At 42.6% G+C, this 21,412-nt stretch overlaps 2 protein-coding genes across 2 annotated transcripts in view; one reads left to right on the plus strand and one right to left on the minus strand.

The window, feature by feature from the left end:
- The window catches only part of lrp1ab (low density lipoprotein receptor-related protein 1Ab), a 108,551-nt gene that overhangs the window by 28,830 nt on the left and 58,309 nt on the right, over nt 1–21,412 (minus strand). The window contains exons 14-41 of the mRNA XM_042491442.1: nt 21,011–21,200; nt 20,775–20,897; nt 20,317–20,457; nt 19,003–19,128; nt 18,146–18,262; nt 17,968–18,048; nt 17,484–17,651; nt 15,318–15,500; nt 14,735–14,932; nt 14,320–14,565; nt 13,647–13,844; nt 12,098–12,302; nt 11,443–11,607; nt 10,940–11,184; nt 9,359–9,490; nt 8,138–8,365; nt 7,849–8,023; nt 6,681–6,775; nt 6,405–6,554; nt 6,092–6,232; nt 5,746–5,874; nt 5,523–5,654; nt 5,269–5,403; nt 5,044–5,173; nt 4,769–4,895; nt 4,159–4,310; nt 3,861–3,985; nt 3,197–3,571 (exon numbers count right to left, since the gene is read on the minus strand). Coding sequence (XP_042347376.1) covers nt 3,197–3,571; nt 3,861–3,985; nt 4,159–4,310; nt 4,769–4,895; nt 5,044–5,173; nt 5,269–5,403; nt 5,523–5,654; nt 5,746–5,874; nt 6,092–6,232; nt 6,405–6,554; nt 6,681–6,775; nt 7,849–8,023; nt 8,138–8,365; nt 9,359–9,490; nt 10,940–11,184; nt 11,443–11,607; nt 12,098–12,302; nt 13,647–13,844; nt 14,320–14,565; nt 14,735–14,932; nt 15,318–15,500; nt 17,484–17,651; nt 17,968–18,048; nt 18,146–18,262; nt 19,003–19,128; nt 20,317–20,457; nt 20,775–20,897; nt 21,011–21,200 — 4,612 coding nt within the window. The remainder of the gene's footprint in view (nt 1–3,196; nt 3,572–3,860; nt 3,986–4,158; nt 4,311–4,768; nt 4,896–5,043; nt 5,174–5,268; nt 5,404–5,522; nt 5,655–5,745; nt 5,875–6,091; nt 6,233–6,404; nt 6,555–6,680; nt 6,776–7,848; nt 8,024–8,137; nt 8,366–9,358; nt 9,491–10,939; nt 11,185–11,442; nt 11,608–12,097; nt 12,303–13,646; nt 13,845–14,319; nt 14,566–14,734; nt 14,933–15,317; nt 15,501–17,483; nt 17,652–17,967; nt 18,049–18,145; nt 18,263–19,002; nt 19,129–20,316; nt 20,458–20,774; nt 20,898–21,010; nt 21,201–21,412) is intronic.
- On the plus strand, nt 1,199–2,230 carry LOC121946722 (galanin receptor type 1-like). Its single transcript, XM_042491443.1, has one exon. The coding sequence runs from the start codon at nt 1,199–1,201 to the stop codon at nt 2,228–2,230; it is 1,032 nt and encodes a 343-aa protein (XP_042347377.1).

The following is a 21,412-nucleotide window of genomic DNA, read 5'->3' on the forward strand; positions in this document are numbered from 1 at the left end:
GGGGAGACCGCACACTAATCAGGGAGAAATAGCGTAGTTTCAAGCAAGTATTATGTAATAAGTAACAGCACAGTCCCCCCTCCCCTTGCCTAGATCAGCTCAGCCCCTGCTTACTGTGCAAACAGTGGTGCAAATCTGTTGGGAAGACAATTGCCACTCAGAGCAGCGTCTCTCTGACATTGCCAGGAGTAGTATAGTGCACCAAGTGATACCTCAGAATTACTTATATTTTGTAACTGTTCAATTTAAGATCATTTATTACGTATTTTCAATTTCAGTGATCAAAGGTCATGTGAATAGTACAGTTACTCTTCTGCTGGTGATGTCTACAAGTCTCTCGGGAGATTCCAAATGGACAAGATGCCTCCTGCCGCGGTGACCACTTAGCATCAAGTAGCATCGACTGCTGTTAAAGTGGAATGCCTGTTAGCAACCACTGGGATGAATTTGTCCACTGTTGCCTGGCTTCAAGAAATCAATACAGCAATAGGGTAACTGCTGCAGTAACATCTCTCTGTTTTTTCTTTTCCTTCTTTCTTGGATTATTGAGGACATGCTGATGCAGCCAAGGAAAAGCTAGTGTGCAAGGACTGCTTTTTAAGGTCATTTTCTTTTTTTTCTGAGCCTGACTGGATAACATCACAACACAGCACTTTTTTTCAGGCTATCTCTTTATTTTTTTTTTTTTACTCAAGGAGAGTGCCATATTCAGTCATCTTCAAGTAGTTGTAATCGCTGTTAAAAACATCAGGAGAGACACTGTTTTAGAGGGATTCAATCAGGCACAGAGCAGGAGGAGCATGCCTGGCTAGGTGGCGGACTCCACCAATTGACTTTTTCTAGGTACTTGAAAATGAATTCCTACTGCATAATAATGGACTGTGAATTTTTGCATGTCACACTCACAGCTCTACATCCAAACTAGAAACAAACTGGAATATACTTTTTCTGTTTTCTTTTCCCGTGACTGCACAGATTATAAATGTCAGCTGTTTTTTGAACTGCTTAGCTAATTGCTATCATTATGAGAGCACAAGCTCTCTTAATGGAGTGTGCTCTTACCTGTGATTAATACAATTTCACACATGAACTGGAGAAAACAGATGCATCACTAAGACACTGCTTGAACATGCTGCTCTGATGCTTAACACTAACATGCAATTGGATTAATTACTCATTAGACTTTTATTGTGAATGCATGGAGACTTTGGGGCTGCAAGTAAACAGCAGCGGCCGAGTGCACAGGGCAGATGAGGCTCTGATTAAGGTTTTGGTGCCCATTATGGATGGGCTAATTCTAGTGACTGGCCTGGTGGGTCAAATCCTGGTCATCACCATTCTTAATGGCAGGAGGAAGAAAGAAAGTCAACCCCCACATGGTACAGACACCCTGCTACTGGCTCTGAGTGCCGCTGACCTGCTGCTGCTGCTCTGCCTGCCTTTCCACACCTCGGCCATCACCCTGGGCTTCTGGCCTTTTGGCAGCTTCCTCTGCAAAGCTATCAGCTTCCTTGGCGTGGCCTGCTCAGCTGCTTCAGTCTTCACTCTGGCAGCTTTGGCTGTGACACGTTACCTCACAGTGGTACACCCCACCTGGGCATACCGCTCAAGAATGCACCGACGCATAAAGCTAACAGTAGCTCTGCTCTGGGTCCCTGCCTCGGCCTTGGCAGCGCCGCAGTTTGCCTTCCGTACAGTTACTGCCTCAAGCGCCGTGTACTGCTTCGCTTTCCTGTCTGAATTCAGCCAGCTCGTCTACAGCATCGCCCTCTTCATGTTTGGCTTCGCTCTACCACTGGGCATCATTGTACTGATGTATGCAAAGATCTACTGTTTTCTTCGACATGCACGGCTGCTGGGGAATGCTCCCCAGCTGGAGCGCTACCAGAGCCAGGTCACTCACACTTCAGCTCTCCTGGTCCTGGTCTTCACTCTCCTCTGGCTGCCCTCTTATGCTCTCATGTTCTCCTACATTGGAGGAACCATTATAAGCTACCCTGGCTACAATACCATTGCCATCCTGGCCAGACTGTTGGCATCCTCAGCAGCAGTGGTAAACCCGGTACTGTATGGGTTCATGTCTCAGAAGTTTAGACGAGAATTACTAGAGCTGGGGAGAGAACGCTGGGCATGGTGCAAAGGCTGTCTGACAGGTTGCCCTGATGTAATGGGCAGGGACATGGTGCAGCCCTTTGAGCTGGACACAACCTCAGAAAGAGGCCAAAACTGACTCTTTAGCTGGAGAAAAAACACTGCTACCTCGTTACTCACTTAATGCTTCACCTTAACTCTATATATTTATAAATCACTATATGGAAAGGTATGCAAGATTATATAAACACTACTCTAAGTAAAAGTCATATACTCATAAACTCATAAAAGTTTATATATGTTAATATTGATTGATTGTTTGCCAAGTCTTATTTGGATCTAATACAACACTCTAACCTCAGCTATAAAATTCTCCTTCAACTGCAATAAACTTAGATGAAAAACTTTTATGGAAAAAAACAGCCATCATGTTGACAATCTGTTCAAAACAACATCAATAAACATGCTAACCACATGCATTCAACTTGCTTTCCTGTATTTCCTATAAAATAATTGATGTTTTGAATGTTGCTTGTTAAGAACAGCTTTGGGTCCAGGGCTTTTAAATGTGATGCTTTTCTGGATGGAGTTCAGCAACCTTCTCTTGAATCATTTAAAGGGACTGGGATTTAAAAGACACTTCAGTGTTGAAACAAGGAAAAAGCACAGTTTTCAGTGTGTGTGTGTGTGTGTGCGTGCGTGCGTGTGTGCGTGCGTGCGTGCGTGCGTGTGTGTGTGTGCGCGCATTCCCGTGTGTGTGTGTGTGTGTGTGTGTGTGTGCAAGTGTGTCTTCTTCAAGTGGCGGCCCTAAGTGATGTCAGTCTCCTCTAGTTGAGAAGCTGCAGCTGTGTGTACATACAGTGGATCCTCCTGGGTGCTTGTGTTGTCAAAATGCGTGATGATGGCTGTTTACAGTGTCGAGCAGATGAGGGACAACACTCAATTATTAATAGAAAGGATAAAAGAAATGGTACCACAAGGCAACACAGTTGAAGAATATGTAGACAGACAGAGGAGGGAAAGCTTTGGGTGAAGTGATGCAGACTTTTGTGGGTTATCTGAAGTGTTGAAAAGAATGACGTGTTACTGATGACTCCATACTTACTGTCCACTACAATCTTGCGGTCCGTTCCATCATCGTTAATCTGCTGGATATTGCCAAAGTGGATGTCGCTGAAGAAGATGCGGTTTGCTCCCTTCCCTCCACCGCCATGATAGTCAAAGCTGAGGGCGATGACATTCTTCATGTGGTCAGGATCCTCAAACGGCTTTATCGGCGCATTGAGGTTTGTCTCATCAGACAGGTGAATGCTCTTCAGAATGGTACGCTCCGAGTACAGTAGGTATCCGTCATAGTCGCGGCAACCACGGTTGTCCTCTGCCAGCATGCCATGAGCACAGGCACAGGTGCGCTGCCCGTTGCCACGGAAAAGACACAGCTGTTCACAGCCGCCGTTGTTGTCTTTGCAGATGTTGGTGCCTGGGGAGAGTGTGACACATTTATGAGGGGTGTTGTTTAAACAAATAATAAGCCTTGTTAAACACAATTTCAATTTCATCGATTGCTGGCGGGTGTGGATTATGTAGGGTGGTAAAGGTTTTTATCATTGTGTGTGTATGGGCTGGTTTTCTGTGTACATGTGAGGACCAACTCAAGGCGGTCCAATGTTCTTGTGGGGACATTTTTGCTCGACTTAATAGCAAAAAAAGCTAATTTTTAAGGTTTTTGGTTCATTTTAAGAGTGTATGTGTTTTCTGTGTGTTCCTACCTTGCTGCCGGGCCCTGTTGAAAACCTTTATATCTTTCAGCTGTACTCCAATGCCAGTCCGGAGCTGCACAGCATCTGTAGCATTGTCTTTGCTGCCTCTCTTAATGGAGCCATTGGCATGAGTCCTAAACAACAGACAGCAAAACTGTGAGTCAATTAACCGCACAATAAAATACAAAATCTTCCACATGACTCAAAAGCTGTCATGCATTAACAAGTATGGCTAGATAATAATAGAGCAATGGAAAAAAGATGGTTCAATATTGGGTTCAAGGAATGAATTAAGCTCCGAACTGACCTGTCACTCCAATAGATGAATTCCTCAAAAACAGACACTGCAAACATGTCCATATTGTTGTTGGCCAGCACCAGCTCCCTGTTTTCTCCAGTCTCCAGGTTGATTCGCTCAATCTTGTCTGTCCTGGCATCACACCAATAGAGCATACCTCCCTGCAGAGACGAAGCAGAGTTCATTTTAAGTGACCATAATTGGCAAAAATAAGAACTGGCAGCTCTAAAACTCAAAGATCAGTACCTTAAAATATTATTCAGCTACATATATATGGCAAATGTAGTTATACGAGGGACTGGTAGAAATGACCCAGAATAAACAAAATATTTTGAACTATAATTGTGGCTACAACATGCTTAGAGTTTATTACACATTATACATACTACAAATAAATTGATAAAAATCACAGGGCATTTACTAAACCACTACTATAATTTAATAAGTAAAAAATATAGATAATTCTCATTGCATGAAAGAAAAGCTGACCAATGGTCAAGTCTTTGGAAAAAAAGCCACTGTGATTTGTTCAAACTAGAGACTAGAAAACACACTTATTTATGATGAAAAATGGGTTTCGAAAGGTCTTAAGTGCTGTGATGTAAGCTGTGGTCCACACCTCGTAGTCGATGGATATTCCATTGGGCCAACTGATGCTCACATTGACCAGGACCAACCTCTGGGAGCCATCCAAGCGGGAGCGTTCAATACGAGGGTACTGACCCCACTCAGTCCAGAACAGATACCTACACACAGAGAGACAAATAAGATGAGTTAAAAGTACTTTTTAGAGGGAGTTTAGAATTAGAGTAGCACTGCTAGGTCGACGTTGAAAGCACCTTAAGACAGCAGTATTACAAAAGGCAGAATTTAACTATTGCCAGCGAGACTTACCCTTTAACTGGGTGGACAGTGATGGCTCTGGGCTTGTCCAGGCCCTGGGAAATGACTACATAGCGGAAGGAGCCATTCAGCCTGGCTACCTCGATCACATCAAAGCCCTGGTCAGTCCAGTAAATATTTCCTAGAAACAAAAAGAGATGCAAATTAGCACTGTGGTCCTTTCTGTAATATGGACAAGTGAATTACAGTAGGATTCCAAATCTGTTATGGCTATACCTGCTATCCAATCGACAGTGATGCCCTCCACTCTGCCAATGCCATTGGTAACCACATCTTCTCTCCATGTCTGATCTCTCTTAGCCCTGCTGATGGTGCTCAGGCCCATGTCCACCCAGTAGATAGTGTCATTCTCTGAAAATAAGGAAGTCTTTTGTGTCATCCTACAAATACTCACTTATCAGATAATGACAGCTCTAAAATGTCACTCAAGCAAAGCCATCTAGTTACCGATGTGCTTCAGTGTCACTCACCAGCGTGGAAGTCAATGCCGACAGCCAGAGAGGTGCCAGACACTGGCACCAAGGCGTCAGATTTGTCTGCCGGGTCAAGTGGAATTCCTCTGATTCCCTCATGAACAGAGTAGAGCAGAAAAGAGCCCATACCTGCTCAGAGACAGGACAAGACGTTTTTGTTTTTTGGGACACATTGCATTCCTACTGTATGTGTGACTGTAGCTGTGACGCAGTGTCTTACCTTCGCAGGACTGCTTGCCTGTCTTGAGGCTGTACCCAGCAGTGCACATGCAGGCCCTGGTTGATGGTGAGGTGGGCAGACAGAGTTGGGAGCAGTCTCCATTGTTGTTACTACACAGGTTTATTCCCGCTGAAGGAAAAGGAAAGGGTCAGTGAGGCCCAAAAAGAAAGAAAAATATTTTTCTTTTCTAGTTTTACGCTGAATCGACCATCAATTTGCTGAATTTTGCATCCGCTTCAAAACATGAGGCTCACGTGAATTTAATCTAAGTTGGCTTTCTAACTCTTCCAAATTGTGTGGGTTTACTTACAAGCAGCAATGTTTTTCTTCAAGTGATATTTCTTACCTTTCTGCACATCCTCATCATAGATCCTCATGTGCATCATAGGGGAGGTGTTGTTTCGCAAAACCTTCCAGTTTCCTCCGTCCTTCTTGTCACAGGTTCCTATCTGGTCAGTTCCCTGATCTGCCCACCACAGCTTGTCTCCTACAATAACAGAAATTTATAAATTTGTATGCTATCCCTTTAACATTGACCAGTGACTTTGAGATATTGATCTCCTTAGAATATAAGCGGTGTAATTGCTTTAATATAACTATTGACATTCAGATCACAACATTTTGAAAACAAAGAGGACACATTTGAAGTATCATCTTACCCATAATAGCCAGCGCAGTAGCTTTGGTTAGTTTGCCTTTAACACCTTCCAGGATCTCCAGTTTAGTTCCGTCCAGCTGACAGCGGCTAATGGTGCTGTTTCCTGAGCTGATCCAGTACAGCTGCTCTTTCTCATAGTCAATCGAGAGGCCTGAGTGGAAAGAATATATAAATATATATATTTCATTTATTTTTCTTTTACCCCATTGAGTTTAATAGAGATACAGTAATATTATGCAGACAAGTATTTCTAGCAGTAAATTGTACATCTGCTCACCTACTGGTCCTTTTTGATCAGTGAAAAGTGTAGTGCTGTTGCTACCATCCATGTTAGCCATGCTTATGTTGTCACCATCAGTCCAGTACAGCTTCCTGAGGAGAGATATGAATGTTAGGGGCTGAAATTACTTTTCTAGAGAAGACCACTGCTCTACCAAAGAAGCATTACGGTAGGAGACTTGACAGGAGCTTCAGGAAAACTAGTAGGCCAAGGAAACAGAAGCCAGTGAACAACAGCTGCACCTAAAAACCTTCAATGTATTGTTTTAACCATGTAGCAAAAACTCTAGAATTTATTGATGTTCTCCTCCAAACACATTAAAAGTTTTGTTTTTCCCTCATGAAAGGTTTTTTTTAAAAATGTAAAGCGCGTCTGGAGGCAGATCTACTCATTCTCCCTCATTCTGGATCTTGCTTCTGCTTTCAACTTTCTCCAACACTGGCACAACATTACTGGCACTATGCTGACTGGTGAAAGAGCGCTGTGCGCCAAGACGGTTAGTGTTAGCATTAGAGGAAACATCGAAAAGATTCAGCCATACATGTTTGAGCCCCAGCCAGACCCAGATACAGATTAGGAGTCAGTTGTGCACTACAATCAGTGACTTGCAGACATATTCTCTAACTGGCGGTGGCTAGTAGTTGTCAAGATATACAATTCTATCTACCACAATGTTACAATGTGTTCACAGTGGTCCGGTTTACATCCAAAAACTACACACTCTACCATGTTTACTGTCAAAACTTTCACTATGCTAATGCATACTCGCTCTCCTTTCTGACAAGTTCGCTCTGTGCTGGAGGTTTTAGATTTCTCTGCCAGTGTTGTGTTGAACTCTGTAACCCAATCGCTTTGTGTTTCCCATATCCGACAGCAATTGCTTTTGAATTTGTGCTGACCTAACCTATCTTGCCCAGAATAAGTTTACATCTCAGCTTTTAGGGAAGTGTACAGACATTGCCTCTGTCAGCAGAGGAATGTGAAAACACTCTTAACTTTGCACAGATACAAGTCAGTACAGTCAAGGTCAGACATTTTAGGGGATGTAAAAAAAACACATTTTTTAAGTGGAGTGGAGGGAATCTTAAGTGAAATGGAAAACAGAAAAAGAGCATCAAATAGAGAATTCACATCTCTAACTGTACTAACTGGAGAAAACACTCACCCCAGTAGAGGGTGCACCACCAGACAGTGGGGCTTGTCTAAGCCCTGGATGACAGCATTCTTAAAAGATCCATCCAGTCTGGCCACATTGATCTGCTTCTTATTGGCATCATAGCTGGTCCAGAAGAGGTTTCTGGACACCCAGTCTACTGCCAGCCCATGAGCGTTAGGAAGGTCTGGTAAATGTGAGAGCCACAGTAGAAAAGGTTAAGAACATTTTATCTGTAAACTGGTATACAAACAAAGCATTATAAAACCTGAATGACAGATATTCCTGTAATCATTCTCACCAGCAGACACTACAGTCTCCACCCCCGTGCCGTTAATGAAAGCTCTCTTGATTGTCTGCGTTCGGACATCTGACCAGTAGATGCGATGCTCCACGGCGTCATAGTCCACCACTGTCACATTGTCTATGTCAGGCACGGTGAAGGAGATGATGTAATTGTAGTAGGGGTTGTCAATGTCTACACCACGGATCTCGATCTGACGGGCATATAGGAGGAACTTGCGGGACTCTGAGGGGATAAAAACAGGATTTTAATGATTTCTTTTCCATTTTTATAAATAATTTCTATGTTATCTACAAATGATGGGAGGAGGGAAGGAAAGAAGAAATGTATATCGAATAAGTTAGAGATCTCTGGACAGTTTTTACTCTATAACAATGTTTAAGACTTCTCTGTAAAGGAAACACCTGTTCTCATGCTCGAATTTTCCCAACAACATTATTATATGTACACTGTGATGAACGTTTAGCTTCTTTTCAGTGTACGAGCCGCTCAACTGAAGTGTGGAACCAGCTAGATCCCAGGAGACAGGAGCTCAAGAGGGGCAAATTGACCAGTCAGTAACATGTTGCTCGGCTTGTTGAGGCTTGATTACCTCCTGAGAGATGGGAGGAGGAGATAACAAATGGCTCCCTCTCAGTCAAGAATCCATGCAGCTTTAACTCAGTGGTGAATGTGTCCGAATTTAAAGAAAATTCTGGTGGTGATGGGGAATGCATCAGACGTCCTCTAATCCAATTATCCTTAAATCTAAACTGCTGAGATGGGGATTGTTCTGTAGAGTGTTTAAAATGCACACAGATGCAGATGCACACAGATTCCCCACAGCTACCCCTCAAAACCATCATGAAACCCACTTATGAAATCACATCGCAATAAATGTAGACCTGAGCCACATCACTTGTCAAAGTCTTTTAAATGAAATTAAATGAAAATGGGAGTGAAGAAGGTCGTGTGGCACAAATAGAGGAGACGTAATTAGATCTTCTGTCATAACAGATGACGGCTAATGGCGTTGATTTCACGTTTGGGACCTGAGCACACCGTAGCAGTCATGACAGTCATGAGAAAAGATTCCTGCAAACAATGAGCCTGTTTCTTGCTCTTTGATTACATGGAATATATATGACAGTGTTGCATGCACACATTTGGTGTGAGTGTTTATTTCATTCAAGGTAAGAGTAAAAGTCTGTAGGTGTTTGAAACAATATGCTGCCTTACCTTTGCAGGTGCGTTTGTCAGGCTGCAGCTTCATGAGGTGAGGGCAGGCGCAGGAGAAGGTCTGGTTGAAGTTGATAAGACAGAGGTGGGAGCAGGGGCCTTTACCATCACTGGTGGCACACGGGTTAGGAGCTAAAAGAAAAGTCAGAGGAAATGTGGTGAAAGAGAGAAAGACAGACAAGAAGACGGTGGAGATGTATTTCCTTTAAAAGGACAGTTCACCCCAAAATCAAAAATGCATATTTTTCCTCTTACCTATTGCACTATTTATCAAACTAGAATGTTTTGGTGTGAGTTGCAGAGTGTTGGAGATGTTGGCTGTAGAGATGTCTGCCGTTCTCAAATATAATGGAACTAAATGGCACTTGGCTTTTGGGTGCTTAAAACGCCCAAAAGCACCTTTGAAGAACTAAACAGCAATGTCTCCTTTCAGAAATAATGACCTGGTTACTTGTTTTGAGCAGTTTGATGTAGGAACTATTTTTCTTTCTTTCGAAATACACCCATCAACCATATATGTAGAAGAAAGCATGCACCTGCTGCTCACTCACATAGCACCACTATGGTAGTTCAGCTGAGGAGGACACCATTAATATTTATATCTCATGCTGTCACAAGATCAAGCCTCTTGTCAATGAGTAGATGACACTTCTTATGCGCAGTGATACAGCAAGTGTTGAGGTAAGGTATAAAATAGTTCCACATGGCAACTCACACCAAAACAATTGATAAATAGCACTGCAGATAAGAGGATAAAATACAGATTTTTTATTTTGGCATGAACTGTCCTTTAAAGGTTCACACTGTCTTATGCAGATTGTGGTGCACATATTTTCTAAAAGCATCTCCACAAAACCATAAAAGAAGCCTTTACACTCTCGCAGAGCCAATAGTTTAATGTGAGAAGCTATTTCCAGAGTCAAAAGTGTAATGGACCTCTCCATCAACTGACCCTCAAGGAAAGTGAGAGTGCAGAAAAAGACTTTGTCTGCCAGTCCTGTCAACTCAGCTTGTTGCCTTATCACTGTCATGGGCATTGGTTGCAGCTGTCAATCAACGATTCTGTGAGATCTCCCTTTTCCTGCCTCCAATTACAGGTCCCAGTGCCTCTCTGCTGCTCACAAACCCATGGGATCTCATGGCCATTGGCTACAAAACACCAAGGTGACAGTTCAATGTGACAGAATACTGCAAATCTTTTTGTCATCTTGTCAATCATGTGCGCCTGTGAGATCAACACATGACATTTAAGTCGCAGGAGGAGGGTTTTATTTCCTATGCAGCCGATGGGAAATGCCAAACAGTGAGGTGACTTTTTGATCAACGAGGCAGCAGGAGGTGTCCAAATTGCTGCCGGTGTATGGAGACAACACGTCTCGCAGCTCTGAAAGGTCAGCTGTCTTTGGAGAATAGGAGTCGTGAATCAACGCAGTCAGCAATGAACTGTGAGCTCGCCACAATTCTCCTTTGAGTTAAAGCCCAAATCAGTCAGCCACACTGACAGGCAGGGGTGAATCTGAGATACTGAGGCTCCCTCTCTGTCTGTGAGTGTGTGTTTCTCTTTATTTATGCACAACTTACCCTGCGGTTGTCTGGACGGGTGATAGACCTGTAGGTCAAAGGGCTGTGTGTTGGTGCGCTGGACGACGGTGACATTGTGTCCTGTCCATTTGTTGGCTTTGGCCAGAGTGTTAGTCCTCCAGTCAGTCCAGTAGACCTCGCCTCCATACATTGTGACAGCAAAAGGGTGGGACAAATACTCATGACCCCGCAACACCTCAATCAGCCCAGAACCGTCATACATAGCGGAGTAGATTGCATCTGACCTGGAGAGGGATTAAGGCAGAGATATGTATATTTTACATAACGTGCATAAGCTTAATGAATGAATTTTGATCATGTTAATAGACAAGCCTGTAATTTGTTATTTTACATAAGCAAAGCACATCTGCATGTTTATTTAAAAAGTAATAATGGTGCGCAAAAGAAAAAAAGAAAAGAATGAGCGAGTCAGTGATGTAATGAGTGAGTGGGTGGATGCAGTACAATGAGAGCACTCTGTATATTCTAGTGGTAAATGCTACCTGGCATCAATCCAGACAATGCGTCTTTCCATGTAGTCCACAGTGAGTCCGTTGGGCCAGCCACCACTGCCTGTTTCCCTGTGAATAGTGCGTCTGCCTTCACCACTCATAGATGCAGCCTCAATCCTGGGCAGACTTGCATCCCAGTCAGTCCAAAAAAGAATTCTGCCAATAGAAAATAAATCGATGTGAGGAGGGATTTTTACAGATTTATTACATAAGAACATGTCAGTTTAATAGAAAACACAGTAAGTAGAATTTATCCTGAGCTAAAAGGTATTCAGTTTCTTCAGGGGTAATTACCAGGGCCACAAATAAAGATTATTTTCATTGTTGATTAATCTGTTTCTAATCTGTCTATAAAATTGTGAAAATTGTCAATCATGTTTTCTGAAAGCTCAAGATGGCAACCTCAAACATCTTGTTTTGTCCACAACCCAAATATATTCAGTTTACTGTCATAGAGGAGTACAGAAACCAGAATAAATTAGGCTGGAATCAGAGAATTTTGACTTTCTTTCCCCTTAAATAGGTACTTAAACCGATTCACTGATTATCAGATTAGTTGGCAATTAATTTAATAGTTGACAACTAATTGATTAAGTGTTGCAGCTCATCATTACAGGCCCAAAATCCTGACATCTTTGCTTCCTACCCATCACGAGGGTCTAGGGCGATGGCCCTGGGGTGTTCCACCTCCCCAGCCAGCAGGGTGGTTCGCATGGTCCCATCCAGTTTGGCCACCTCTATCTGGTCCAGATTACTCTCCACCCAGTAGATGTTTCCTGCAATCCAGTCCACAGCCAGACCCTCGGGAGTAGCAAGTCCATACTGGATCACCACCTCAAAACTGGTCAGGGCTGAATGGGATACAGAGAAAGAGGGACTTCAGACCTGGATGGTGTTTGGCTCTTTAACTTTGAAACCTGTGTTCTCTTGAAAAAGAGATTCTGATTTCAGTAAGACTACCTGTTTAAATAAAGGATTAAATAAATGTATTATGTATTTGACATCTGAACAGCAAACTGGGAAAGGCAACCTTTTGTGGCATTTCATAACATTTATATAATAGTGGTGATTTTAAGTAGAAAAAATACAGTTGTAATAGCTTGGCTCATGTCAGTTTAAATGAGGACAGCAAATCTCCAGCCAGCACATATGGCTCACTGCAAAAAACCCTGGCAAACAGTGAATTGTTTGAAATTCTTTACTCTTATGGAATCTGTCAGTGAATGGCACTGCTGCTGTGTCTGCCAGTGTGGCTCCGACCAGCACTATCTTCCCAGCCCCACTGCCCCACCTTTAAAAAAAACAAACATCCAACACCTGATCTCCCACTCTTTTATTATTTCCCAGAATCGACAGGCTCTCATGCTGACAAAGTTCAAACCAAAATGTGCGATCATCTCTGGAGGGTGATCAGACAAGTTCTTCACAAGGCTTTCCAGTAGTAATTAGAGGGAGAGGGATATGCCGTCTTCACAGTTTGCTTAAAGGAATGCTGGAGTTATGGCTGCCTTTTTATGTGGATGTGAGGGTAGGGGTGTCTGTTAAGCTGTTGATACTACACAGTGTATGCCAGCAACTTTAGAGATTCTGAAATGGCTTCAAGAATAAGCAGCAGGAGCTGATCTATGAGCTGGTCACAATGTCTCTGCTCAGGAGTCCTGTTTTAATGGTGAAGTTGGAGGGCTGGGAACTGGAACTGCAGTGTGTTGTGCCTCCTACACTGCATCAGAGTTCTGGCTGCAGTCACGCACATGGAGTACTGAGACAAATGGGAAGAGACAAAGCCTTCCGTGTGCCCCCTAAGTGCTGCGCTGGGAACACAACCTTGATTGGCAAGAAGACCTGGGGTTTTGGAGCAGGAAAGGCCGACCGTGACCTGGCCATTTATTCAGGGTCACAGACCGCCGCTGCTGACCACAGACTCTTTTAAAAAACATTTGGCTCTGAGAAATTACAGAGTGCTCAGCGGAAGTTAATTTTGGACAAATGCTCAGTCAAAAGCACAAATCGAATTTGCTATCTCAGAAGGGGCAGTCCACTTTACTATTTTTATTTTACTGACAAAAAGATGACACTGAAAAATGAACCTCTTACTATGTAAATTAGACCGTCCTAAGTGGCTATTCATTCCCACCCCATCTATCTTTCTGCTTTAACTAAAACTAGCTTAAGCTGTACTTAACTGGCTGCCTCACCTCCATTATCAGACAGTTTCCCGCGGTAGATCTTGTCCTCTACGACATCAGTCCAGTACAGGGTGCTCTGGTTGAGGTGAAAGTCCAAGGCGATGGTGTTTCTCAGGCCTGGAACCAGCACACTGAACTCCCCCTTGTGAAGCTCAATCCTTCTGATCTCGTGGCGGTTGGAGAAGATGATGAAAGGCTTGAAGGGATCTGAAGGCAAACAAGTTGTAACCGCATAACTGTTAGTGTCTCAACACAGTAAATCTTGTCTCAAAGTCCAGATTCGCAAAAATCCATGTTGGTCTTGGATCAAATCCTACCACAGTGATCTCTGGAAGTCTCCCCCTCCATCTGTCCCTTTCAAATAAAAAAACTGAATAACTGAAGTACGGTATGCTGCTCACTTTCTGAAACCAGCAGTCATCCAGGATACCAAAAAAAAAAGCAAATACAGAGAGGCAAAATGCAGAACAAGAGTGAATCTGGGGTTAGCCTTTACTTTCATTTTCGGTAAGCGTGTTTACAAACAGTAACCAACAATCATGCTAAAAAAATTGTATATAAATACAGCAGAAGCAGAATTGTAGAGACTCTTCAGTACACTCAATGTGAAGCCAAAAAGAAACTCTTCACTTTGTAGGAGAAAATAAACTCTTAATGCCAAAAAGGCCCTGTTTGTCCTTACCGGTGCTTTTGCAGCTCTCCATGTCAGACTCCAGCTCCCAGCCCTCGTAGCAGGAGCACTTGACGCTGGATTTCTCCTGCTCACACTTCTGGCTACACTTGAGGTGTTTGGCGCAAAAGCTTTGGATCTGGCAAGTCTTGTTGTCAGCTCCCAGCTCCATGCCCAGGGGACATGAACACATGAAGCCCTCCCCAGGTATGATGCTGCAGTTGTGGCTGCAGCCACCGTTGTCCAATGAGCACAAGTCTGCAGGCAAGAAACAGATGAAAGAGTTGGAATACATCTGAGACAGGAGAACTCCGTTTGTTGTTTTTAGCATCAGTGTGGAAGGTACAGAGCAAAAGAATCCAGTACATAAAAATACAAAAGAATCCTGTTTATGTAAAAAGGTTTTTGCGTGTAAAGAATGTTTTACCACAGAGTTTCTCATCAGAGCCATCAGGACAATCGTCAGTGCCATCACACAGCTTCTCAGCAGGCAGGCAGATGGAGTCATTGGTTGCACACATGTGGTGAGACAACTTGCACACCAACGCTTCACAGTTGTCCTCATCTGAGTTGTCCTCACAGTCACTGTCACCATCACACACCCAAGCTTTGCTGATGCAACGAGCTGTCAGAATCACAAAATATAAATTTTAAACTTTGTGTTGTTTTAAAACTTTTATCTTAACATATTCATAGAGATAAGTTTTAAACTCATTTTAAAGCATAGTCACACCAGGTATTATACCAGAAAAAAATCAATTAATTCCAAAGAAACCAATGCAATCAGTGGATTTACTCAACAACTTTGGGTGATCTGGCATGCAAATTCAAGTCCTTGACCAGTTGTAAATCATCTTGATAGTGCTGACATTTAAGGGAATGGAGAGCACTGAACACTCCAAAATGGTGGAAGTTTGCACCATCTAATTTAATGTAATCCTGCTCATCAAATGAGAATCTACAATCATAGCTTTCCTCTCTGTACTTAAGACATTTGAAAGCATCCTCACCAGAGTCCCTGCAGCTAAACTTGACTGCTGGGTCACACATGTGGGTCACACCCTCACAGTTGTTCTCATCACTCAGGTCCATGCAGTCTGTGTCCCCATCACAGCGCCAGCGCATGGGAATGCAGAGGCCGTCCATCCGACACTGAAACTCGTCTACATGGCAGCCACCTGGAGGACGTGTAGCTGGAGAGAAAACAACAAGACAAAGTATGATAGTCAGCCAACAAAAAAGACGGAGCGTGTTGCTTAGCAAATGTCAAAGAAGTGATAAAACATCGGTAGAAGTCTGCAACTGAAAAATAACTTGACTGGAATCACAAGTAGCAAACAGCACTTGCACAGACCACACACACACCACACTCGGCCAAAAACTGAGAGAACAAAGAATAGGCCATTCTAGTCATTAATTAATGCGTAGGTATGCTGGGACACTGGGTTAACAACCTGAGACTGAGCCAAGTCAAACAACAATGACACACACAGCTAACTGACTGATGTCAGAGGCAGATTAAAGGCACCAGTGGGGAGGTGGCACAATGACATCCTCTCACGGCAAAGGTCAGCTCTTGGCACGGCTAACGCAGGAAATGGGGCCGGGGACCTTTCAGCACAGGACTACAATATACAGGAGGGAAAGGTGATAGTATTGCTTTTTTATTTCAGCTAATGACTTCCAGACGGCAAGCCAAGAAAGCCCACAAACACACACACAGCCACACACACACACACACACAAACAGCACAGATTGCTCATTAGACCAACAGGTCACGCTGGGCCCCGTTTTTGCATGCTGGGACTTGACAGCAGTTGGCTGTGTTTCTGCATGGATCAAACAGTACATACATCAGAACACACACAGTGTACAGGAGTGTATGTTTCTAGGCAGGCTCAAGAAAGAGAGCGACACTTGTGCTGTGATGCTGCCTCAGTGGTTGTTACAAAGAGTGGTTAAACAGCAAACCCAAATGTTCCAAATCAGCTGAGCGCAGCCACCAGCTATTTTCAGCTCTGAACATGTAAGTCCATATCACGACTGAAGAGTCAAAACATCTGCGCCATTTGCACAAGACCATGAAAGAGTTTAATTGTTATCTAACCACAAAACATAATCACATCCTGAACAGAGCAACAGAGAGGATTTGCTGTAAATGATAAGTGGAAGCCGGAGGGCAGGCAGGGGCATGCAGAGCAGAGGAAATGCATCGGGGAGGAGGGTGATCCTGTCTTCATTGTGACAACCTCTTTACAACTGCAAATGGCAACATGTGAACACACTGAAATACAATACATGATGTTATTAGACCCAGCAAGTGTACACACAATGCCATGAAATAAACAATTCTTAGGAGCAGAGCTGTTTCAGTTTCACACAGTGTCACCAGGGGTGAAAACTCATCAGCGGTTAAATAGGTGACATAGATGCAAACATCTCAGGGGGTGCAGGAGCATGCTTCCCTGCTTGCAGATTCTTTCTAAAACATTAACTTTAAAATGAGGATTTCAAGTCAATGTAAGCATGAGGATTTAGAGGAAATTCAACCCTAGAATTAATGTAACCTTACTGCTTCAAAATTAATGTAAGGGGAACACAAGTTTAGTGCACTTAAAAAAAAAACAGTCGAGAGAGTGCAGAGCCAGGTCCAAAATTCAACTAAAGAATATAATGTTACATTGTAGCTAGTAAAAATCAATGTGGCTTTTGCCCTGTACACCTATTGCAACTGCTGTTTGATCAGTTAAAAGACAGGGCTTAAATATTACATTTATAAATTAATTTCATAACAACTACAACTTAAAGAAAAACTGTCAAGGTAATTTCAGTTCATCTTCTGTTGTTTTCAATGAGCTTGGCATTTGCCCTTTTCTAATACAACATAATTAGGCAAAAGTAACAAGCCTTCTGTGTAACTTCATAAGTAATGCATGACCATTTAAACTAACTGTCTACATTTTTCATATATTTTTAAAAGTTTAAACATTCAACTGTGGCTCATAGTCTTTTTTCTAACTGCAAAGGTTAAGGCACCCAAATACTGGGATATTGTCAAGAAATAACACAAATGCAGCCTAATGTAATAGCTCCATCACAAGACTCTGACCTGTTTCCTCCTGAACTGCATTTTGTAACCACAGAAGATAGCCGAGTGTGTTGCAGCCTCTACTCACCCTGGTTGGTACAGTTGGCGTGAGTCTCATCACTGTAGTCTCCACAGTCATTATCTCCATCACAGGTCCAGTATTCTGGGATGCAACGGCCGCTGTTGCATTTAAACTGGACACTAGAGCAGGAATGGCTGCAGCCCGCTTCATCGCTGTTATCCCCACAGTCGTTGTCTGTACATGAACACACACCAGATTTCATTTTTAGTTTGTGGATTGGTTTAAAATGTAGCTTGTGTTTTAGTACAAACAACAGAAACAATAAGTGACTGAAAAGCTTCAGCCAGAAGCAAAAGCTTATATATGTCTGTCCTACATTCTCATCAGTTCAAACTACCCTTTCAAGAATAAAAAGAAATAATACAAACTTGTAACCATCAAAAACACTGTTGCATACCATTCTTTTCAAAACCAAAAATGAGTCACATATTTTTTAATTTTTAACGGCATTGTTCCATATTCCACATAGGAAGTCTCAAAAGATGATTACCGTTGTCGCAGCGCCAGTTGATGTTGATACAGCGGCCATTGGCGCAGGTGAACTGAGTCAGAGGGAAGCAGGTTGGGTAGGCTGAAGAGGGTTCAACAGAGGACATGTAAAAATCATAATAACATAAAACATACTATAAGAGAATGAGCAACAATAAAAAGAAGCAGTAGAGACTCACCACAGGAGTCTGGTTCATCTGAGCGGTCACCGCAGTCATCATCCAGGTCACATGTCCAAGAGATGGGGATGCAGCGCCCACTGGCACAAGGGTACTGGTTCGGTGGGCATGTGCGAGCTGGCAGGGGAACAAGTGTAAAACAGGTGAGGGCAGTAAAAAGTCCCTCTTGCAATATCCCTTATTAAAGCTTGCAATAACTCATCACCATTAAATAAGACACAACAAGACAACCTACTTTCCCATATTCTATTGCTATAAAAAGTACTTCAAATAGTTGTAAATCCAAAACAAAACGTTTACTTTATCTTAATTAAGTTAAAGACAATTTCTAATCTCCTTCAATTTATGCGAGACACAGAGGCAGCTCTTATAAAAGCGACAAACGCTGTTAGCCAAGAACCATCGATGCATTCCAGCCCATTGTCAATGATGCTGTAGATCAATACCCCTGGACTGTTTGTAAATTCATGCTGGCATCTGCTGCACTTATCGTAACTGAATTAACTCAAAACTAACAGATGTCTGCTAGAGCTGCAACTTGTCTGCCTGCCCAACTTCTATTGGTCCACATTTCTCGTTTTCACTTTTAATTTCATATTCTAATTTCAATAGTTTCTTCTCAGTAATACTACGTTAACTAACCACTGATAACTTTGATCATCTGCGTTGTAAATATTCATCATCTAACAGCAAAAACCACATATGCAGATCATGACTAAAATCACACAGACAGTATTGCAGTGAATGTTCATTTGCCTATTAGGCTTCATAGGTTCTACAATCAAATCTCTTACATATCAAACAAATGAAAATTGTAATGCTCTTTAAACTACAAAGTTGTCCAGCTTTGTACAAACCAGAGCAGGTTGTGTTGGATTCATCCTCATCATTGCCGCAGTCATTGTCGCCGTCACAAAGCCATCGCAGAGGAATACAGCGGTTGTTCTGGCATTTGAATCTGTCAGCTGGGCAGGTGTGCTGGTCTGAGGGAAAAAACCAGAAAAGTATACATGAACACTTCAAGTTTTCAGTTTTAATTCCCATTTTTTTGAACAACAGGTTACCTGGTTTATTAAGACCTTCTGAGTTTGATACATCATTAAGCCAATATCACCAGGTATGAACCATGACCATTAAATAAAAAGGACGCAGTAAACTCACGACTGACGTGTCTAGGGTACGCCCCCTATTCTTTTCCCCAGCAATGCCAAATTGTGAACAACAAATCTGTGTTGAAATCACAGGAATTGAGGCATTGCATTTCTTTACTTATTTAGAAAGTATTTCTGATGTCACAGGAACCACTGAGAGTGAAGCTGGTGTTTTGGATGTTAAAATACTGTCAATGATAAGTCTATGTTTTTGTTGACACCTGCTCACCCGCATGCCCACACACCTGTGTGCCCACCGTCATCCCGAGCTCTCTGAAGCTCTGTTCGCCACCATTGCCTGTCAAAGATTGCGGTGTCTGCAGCACCGCACGAAGGACTTTGTGGACAATAACCTTATATTTTTACGTTCATAAAATGTATCTGAATTGATGTGACAGCAGATGTATGCAATACAATAATACACAGTGTCACATTTTATTTACTTGATTCTGAATGGACAATTTCGGTGCTTATTTTACTTAACTCAAGATTTGACATTTGTTTGTTTTGTACACAGACAGCATATAAAGATAATTATACAGTCTATGGTCTTTCAACAAAAATGTTAACATTCAGATACATTTTCAGCATCCATGACCACCGAGGCTTATTTTAACCATTTAACATAAAACATGAGTTTAGCTCTTGTTTGTCAAAAACCACAAATTTTATTGGACATCCACTCAAATGACCTCCTGTGGGGACTTACTACATTGGAAACCTATCAACATGACTGTTACCCTGCAAAATAATCCTCTCACTCTTTAAATATGTCACTTCAAATGAAGTATAAAAAAGGGCAGAGAATCCAAGACAAATATGAGTCCCTGGTTCTCACTATCGCCTGATGAGGAGAATGCTGGCCTGTGAAATTACAGCCACATTACGCTGCATGGAAAGAGACAATCTTGGAAACTGCAGTTAGCGCTCTGTCGGTTCACGTTAGCTGAGGCACTTAAACAGAATTTTTGTTTATCTATGTGTTGCTGTGTAACCATGACAATGACGTGGTACACTTACGGCAGAGCTCAGGGGCCTCATCACTGTTGTCCAGACAATCGTTGTCCCCGTCACACTTCCAGCGCTCTTGGATGCAGCGGTTGTTCTTGCAGGCAAACTCCCCAGGCTGGCACTGGGGCGGGGGCACGTAGGAGGGGTTGGCTGTAGATGAGATCAGGGGTAGGAGGAGAAACAATTGGGCCATTGAGACAAGAGCTGAGCACCAAAACAAAACAAAGCCTTTTGGTGCCTAGGTCAGCTTTCATCCCTCTTAAAGTTGCAAAAATATTGGTAGAGGATTTTTTAAAAAAAAAAACTTCTCTCCCAATTTGGCAGAGACACTGCATAGTACAGCCTGCAAATGGAAAGTGCAGCCTAGAATTCTTTAACAGCCTCAACTCCTGCTGAGTAATGAATTTTCCTTAACCTTCCACATTGATCTTTGGTGAAACCTTTCTACGGGTAAGGCTGCTAAGTACCTTTGCAGGTGACATTATCAACATCCAGAATTTGATCGTCAGCACAGCCACAGGACCTGCCGTCAGGTATAGCAAGGCAGAGACTGCTGCAGCCACCATTGTTGACTCTACATGCATTGGAGCCTACAAGAAAAGACAAACCAAGATGAAAGTTAGAGTATTATCATAATTTTTCAATATATTTTACTAATTAGCAAGTCATGAAGTGAGAATGAAGGAGTAGTGGGGACGCATACCCTGTTGCTGGTGTGCATCATACACTCTGATCTCAAAGATGGGTGGCCTCTCATTACGGAGCAGAGTGACTGTCTTAGTGACCTGGTCCAGTTTATAGATGCTGCCGCCACGGTACTCGTTCCAAAAGAGGAATTGTTTGTAATGACATAAGCCGAATGCGTGGTTAAGCTCCTGCCCCTCATACACCACCTGAAGAATCAGGAAAGAGATCAAGGTTAGATTTCCAAATATTACCAGCCTTCCAACGAACGAATTGTTGATTTGGCCTTTTTTTTAATTCTGTGGAGTAGAATCTCTTGTATCATCTGCAAATAAACAAATACACCATAGTCTAAAGCTATGTCCACACTAATATGTATTTGTTTTTAGACGGTTACGTCTAGGGGTTTCTTCATTTCACC

Source organism: Plectropomus leopardus, chromosome 8, assembly GCF_008729295.1.
Source record: "Plectropomus leopardus isolate mb chromosome 8, YSFRI_Pleo_2.0, whole genome shotgun sequence".
Taxonomy (NCBI): domain Eukaryota; kingdom Metazoa; phylum Chordata; class Actinopteri; order Perciformes; family Serranidae; genus Plectropomus; species Plectropomus leopardus.

Coding starts and splice junctions, on each gene's coding strand:
- LOC121946722 (XM_042491443.1), top strand. CDS start 1,199: ATGGAGACTTTGGGGCTGCAAGTAAACAGCAGCGGCCGAGTGCACAGG.